Raw genomic sequence first — 6000 nt, 5'->3', positions numbered from 1 at the left:
ATTCTAATATTTGCAAGGCAGGGACTGGCACAACTCTGTGAGTTCAAGGGAAGCCTGGTCTACATAGCAAGTTCCAGGCTAGCCAGGACAACGCAGTAAGACCTTATCTCAAAAGAACGCAGAGGTCTAGGGATGCTGTTCAGTGGTACAGAGCTTGCCTAGCACATGTGAGGCCCTAGGCTCAATCCCTAGCACCATAAAATTAGAAAATAAAACCAGTGTAATAATAATAAAAACATCCATGCCATAGAGAAAGGTGAACACAGCACTCTAACCTTCTCTGGGATAAGGTCATCTCCCCCTCAGCTGGCTGTGGCCTAGTTACTAACCACCTACCAGAAAAGATTCACATGTCTGACATTTCCTGCAGCATTTAATCCCAAAGGTTCCGAATACTCAAGAAAAAAGTACAAGAAGAAGATGGAGCAGTTTGTGGAACGATGCGAACTCATAACGTACCTCAGTGCCAAGATGACCCGGAAGTACAAGGAGCCTCAGTTTAGAGCCGTTGACTTTGACCATAAGCTACAGGCCTTTTTGTCTCTGAGAAACATAGACCCAGTTACCGAGTAGCTTGCTTAGGTCACAGAGACCCAAATCCCAACCGTCTCCAAGGGATAGAGGGAGTTGAGGAAGCAGAATTAAAATCTTCATTTTCCGAAGTGTGTTTCCCTCCTGCCTGATGCTGCACAGTTACTAGACCTGAGCAGACCCGAAGGCCTAGCCAGGCAGGGTCGCACTCTGAGCGCCTAAGTGTTTATACAGTTTTCAACCTCATTGCTTTTTTTCCCCTTGAATTTTGATGCTCTCACAAAACAGGCATTCTGGTTGAGATATTAAAATACTTACTAAATCTGTTTTCTTTTGTTTCTTTTCTTTTTTTTTCCTGGGTGGTGGGGGTGGGGTGGAGGGTAGTAAGGGGCTGGGGGGTGGAGTAGGGTGAGTTAGGGGGCTGGGGGGTGGGGTGGGGATGTTGAGACAGGATCTCTCTACATGGCCCAGGATATCCTGGAACTTGCTATGTAGACCAAGGTGGCCTTAAACTCATAGAGATCTGCTGGTCTCTCCCTCCTGAGTGCTGAGATTAAAGGTGGAAGGTGTATACCACCATGCCAGCCTTTGATTTTTCTTTCTTTTTTTTCTTTCTTTTTTCTTTTCTTTCTTTATTTTTTTTCTCTTTCTTCTCTTCCTTCTTTCTTTCTTTCTTTTTTAATACTATTTTTAGTAGAAAACCAGTCTCTGTTAAAGAAAATTACTCATTAAAACATTAGAAAGCAGCTGGGTGTGGTGGCACTGAGGGGCAGGAGAGGGGAGGGGACGGGGGCGGGGGCGGGGGCAGAGGCAGGCAGTCTATAGAGTGATTTCCAGGACAGCCAAGGCTACACAGAGAAGCTCTGTCTTGAAAAAAAACAAAAACAAAACAAAACAGAGAAAACACTAGAAAGCTTCAAGAGGCAAAACTAATGGAAAGCTTAGCCACACTTTTTACATAATAAATTGTTTGTAAATTTTCTAAACATAAGACACTGCCATTTTCCCAACAAAATAAATGAAATCTGTAGCTGTCCCTACTAACTGGCTGCCCCTTTTCTTAACTGTTCACTGATATAGACTTAATATATGGTTCTAGAGTTAGAAATCACCTGGGGCTCTGAGAAAGAGGAAATCCAGATTTTTATGAACTATATCAAAAAGTATAAGGAGGAGGAAAACAACTACATTGGATTTGAATGCCTTTTTTAAATAAAGATAAATTTTTAGCAGTTGTATAAAAAGCTAGAATGCAAAATAGTAAAACATGTAGGGCTGAAGAGGGCTCAGGGGTAAGAGCAAGTGTATTATCTGCACAGCTTGTTAAGTGGCTAGAACTTCAGTTTCAAGGGCCTAATTCCCCCTTCTGGCCTCCGAGGGTACTCTACTCACATGCACAGATACACACAAAGCCATAATTAAAAATAATAAAACAAATCTTTTAACATGTGTGTGAGAAGGAGAGAGCAAGAGAGTGAGAAGATGATGTATTTAAAAATATAACAATTCTTTTTTTTCATTTTACTATTTTTCTTTTTTTACATATACATCTATATTATTACACATATAATAAATTACCTACAGCAAGAAGAACCACGAAACAATCAGGAATTATATAAATGTTACATCTTTAGTATTTTAGCAGCCTTGAAGAAGACATCTTTCCTATCTTGGTGCATTTAAAATTCAGAATGTAATATAACAATTCTTAAAGGAGAGCCAAAATGCAGGATTGGGGTGTCCCTCGGGTGTCCCTCAGTGGGAGATGTTGGGCTCATATGCAGAAAAGCCTAGGTTCTAGCCTTAGTCCCTCAGATAACAACCAGGCAGGTTGGCACATACCTGTGATCCCAGCTCTTGGAAGGCAGAAGCAGGAAAAGGAGGAGGAGGTCAAGGTGACCCTTGGCTGCACAGGAATAGTCCAGGTTCAAAGTCAGCCTGGGCTATAGGGAGCATTGTTTCAGACAGACAAAACAAAACAAAAAAAAAAACAAAAACAAAAACAAAAAAACAAAAAAAAAACCCCAAAAAAAAAAAAAGGAAAAGGAAAAGGAGCAGGGAGAAGAAGAGAAAAGAAAAAAAGGAATTTCTCTAAAGCCTGCCAGAAGACTGGAAACTTTGACTACAAAGTTTTTTTCTGGGATTTAAGCCTCATGGCCTCATCCATTTTTTTTTAATTATTATGTTTCTTTTTTAACATATACATCTATATTTATATTATTACGCATGAATAAGATAAACTACATATGGCAGGGAGAACCATGAGACAATCATGAGTTGTATAAATGTTACATTCATAGGGATTTGGCCGTTTGCATTTGTCAAGCTTGAAGTAAACATCTTTCCTACCTTGTTGGGTCTAAATTTCTGAATGAAAGTCCATTCTTATCCCCGTCAAGTTTTCTTTCTTTCTTTGGACCTCCAGGAAGTATCTCACATGCCCCAGGGCAAGTCCATTTCCTCTGGACATCACTTGACTGGGATCATGGTCTCTAATTTGGCTTCTACTAGTGGCCCCACTGAACCTATGGCTGGGGTTGCCCCAAAAGAGGCAGTAGGAACTCATGGGTGCCCCAAGGTATCCCAAATGGACTCCGTTTGGATTCCAAAGGAAGATAGTAAATGCCAGGGTGGCAGTCTATACACTGGCATCCACAGGAGAGCGTAAGCACAGACGAGGCCATGGTGGCACAAGGGATGCTCTGTGGAAGTGGTACCCAATGAAAGGGGTTGGGTATGGAATCTATGAAGGCTTAAGAAATGGGGCTTGGTCAGGCATGGTGGCGCACACCTTTAATCCCAGCGCTTGGGAGGCAGAGGCAGGCTGATCACTGTGAGTTCAAGGCCAGCCTCATCTACACAGCCAGTCCAGAACAGCCAAGGCTACACAGAGAAACCCTGTCTCCAAAAACCAAAAAAGAAAGAAAAATTCAGCTTGGGTCACTGTGAGTGCTTTTCATTTTCTTGGTCTCACATTCTTCCTTTGTTCTAAATCTTAGTCTGACAACAAGCTTTGACAATCACGCTTCATCTTCCTGCCTCGGGAACAACTTGAAGTGTTGTTTAATTTTGTACTATTGGCATGTTGAATTTTCAAAGCTGAATGATAACTGCGATAAATTATATGAACTGGGGGACAGGTGGGACTTGTCTTAGGGTTGGGCTAGTTTCTTTCCGGCTGGAGAGCAACCACTAAAGAATTTACAGTGTTTCGGCTGGAGTTCAGGTCGGCCAGGAAAGCAGCAGCAAGACCAACCGAAGCTGTTAAGGCACTTTGTTTCCTCTTTTGGGAGACAGACAGACAGACAGACAGGGAGGGAGGGAGGGGGGGGTTGTTCTGTGGCTTCTCTCTGAGATTTCCATGGCCTCAAAGCTGCTGTTCCATGATTTTTAGCACCTCAACTGCCACTGTTTGGAGACGCCGAACCATTCTGGGTGTGAGACAAAGGTCCCCTCTCTTAGGAAGATGCCACTGAGCTGAGCCCGAACCAACAACCCCTTATGCTTCTCCTTTCTCATCCCTCTCCTCAGGATCAGATCCTCTGAGTAAAGAAATCTCTCAAGAGAGTGCAGGGGACTCAAGTAGTGGGGAGTTGACTTTCCCAGAATGGTGGTGCAGGTCACACACACACACACACACACACACACACACACACACACACACACACACACACGCGGCCATGTACATGCAGAGCCTCAGAGCCTCGTACAGGAGAGATGGAGAAAGGCCACCATGCACAGGCTGTTCACAGTGTGTCAGGCAGTCTTACCACTAAATTAATAGACAGCATCGGATCAAATTCCTACACATTGCATTAAAACATTTTTTTAGATTTACTTATGTGTATGAGCATTTTGACTGCATGTATATGTCTGTACCCCACACACGTCTGGTACCTTCAGAGGACAGAAGAGAACACTGAATCCCCTGAAACCAGAGTTATGGACGACTCAACCACCATGTGGATGTAGAAACTTTGAAATTCAAAGGAATAGATTCTACGATTTTGAACACTTTAAATTTTGTTATATACTTGTTATTTCATTCTCAATTCAGCTGAGAAGAGACTGAGTTCCGAAAATGTATAAAAATTCCATGTCCTTGGTGGTGAAGGGGAGGAAACTCACAGAACGTCAAAAATATAGCTGGGGATGGTTTTTCTGTCTTTTTGTTCTGGTTTCTGCTTTTATAAATGAAAACCTGGGCAGAGAAAGATCCATCTCCAAATACTTAATCGGAAAGGAATTCTTTACAGGCCATAACATCCAAGTTAAATGACTATCAGGATCAAGATAGATAAAATTAGAGAAAAAAAAAACCTCAAAATGGGGATTAAAACAAAACAAAACAGGGACAGAAGGTATCCCAAGCACATCAAAGCTGTGTTCAGGAATGCTGAGAGCTCCTTAGTATAAAAGCAAGTGTACATTGCACATATTCTTAGGCGCTCTCTCCGTGCGCATTAGATTTTTTTTTTTAAGTCAATATATGCCATTTGGGTGTAGTGCAAGAGATGGCAGCAGGGGTGGCAGGGGTCGGGAAACAGGAGCACTATTGAATTAGCGAAGAGGTGGAGGAGGACAAAGAAGAGAAGAGAGAGAGAGACGGGAGGATGAGTAACTGGAGGCCTATCCAGATGTGCTAGTGCCACTGAACAGCGGAGCTGGCCTTTTATTCCTCTCGGATCCTAGCAGTCACAGTGGGCTGTGGACTACAGCTTTCCCGGCAGTTGTCAGACATAGGAGAGGTTCTGACCCCCTCGTTCCCACAAAGGACGCCTACCAGCCTACAGCTGCCAGCTAATGACGACCTGTGTTTTCCTTTGCTCTCCTGTCGAGTTCTCCACGGACCCAATCCATCCAGAAGCCAACAGGCAGAGAGCTGTGTTGAGGAAGTCTTTTATTTATTTATTTATTTATTTATTTATTTATTTATTTATTTTTGCAGCCTTCCAAGGCAGTGGGGTTGGGGAGTTGGGTTTGGGAGGGTGGAGACTGGATAGAATTATGGAGATTAGGAAAGAGAAAAATTTCTGGATAACCCACTTATCTCGATTTTCCCTCTATAAGTGATCTTCCTGATAAAAGTGTACAACCTATGCTGTGATAATATTACTACCAATAGCCCGCTGTGAGCTGACATTTTAAATTCTTTAAAATTCAAAGTAATAAATATTTTTTTGCATTTTAATCTTTATTAGTTTCCATTTTATTAATCTATATCTTTACATGATCATCCAGCCACATCTCACGTTTAGTACGGCCACCTCAGACTTGTTATCCAACCAGTCCTTTCAGCAGTCTTGCTTAGACTGGTTGCTGGTGACCAGTTATGTAAAAGGATCTTTTATTCGTCTGATGTATTTTTTGTCTCAGAGGCTTACTGCCTCCATCTCCTAACCTAGGCCTAGTCCTGGAAGCCTGTACCCTCCGTACAATCTAACCTAGTTCTAGAATGTTTTCAGCCTC

At 42.5% G+C, this 6000-nt stretch overlaps 1 protein-coding gene across 1 annotated transcript in view; it reads left to right on the top strand.

The window, feature by feature from the left end:
- The window catches only part of Ak9 (adenylate kinase 9), a 118031-nt gene extending 117187 nt beyond the window's left edge, over positions 1-844 (top strand). The window contains exon 39 of the mRNA XM_051164063.1: positions 371-844. Coding sequence (XP_051020020.1) covers positions 371-573 — 203 coding nt within the window. The 3' untranslated portion in view covers positions 574-844. The remainder of the gene's footprint in view (positions 1-370) is intronic.
- Positions 845-6000: the final 5156 nt, after the last annotated feature.

This window comes from Acomys russatus, chromosome 21 (genome assembly GCF_903995435.1).
Source record: "Acomys russatus chromosome 21, mAcoRus1.1, whole genome shotgun sequence".
Lineage (NCBI taxonomy): Eukaryota > Metazoa > Chordata > Mammalia > Rodentia > Muridae > Acomys > Acomys russatus.
Note: the sequence above shows the minus strand (reverse complement) of the source record. Positions and strands in the feature narration are given on the sequence as shown.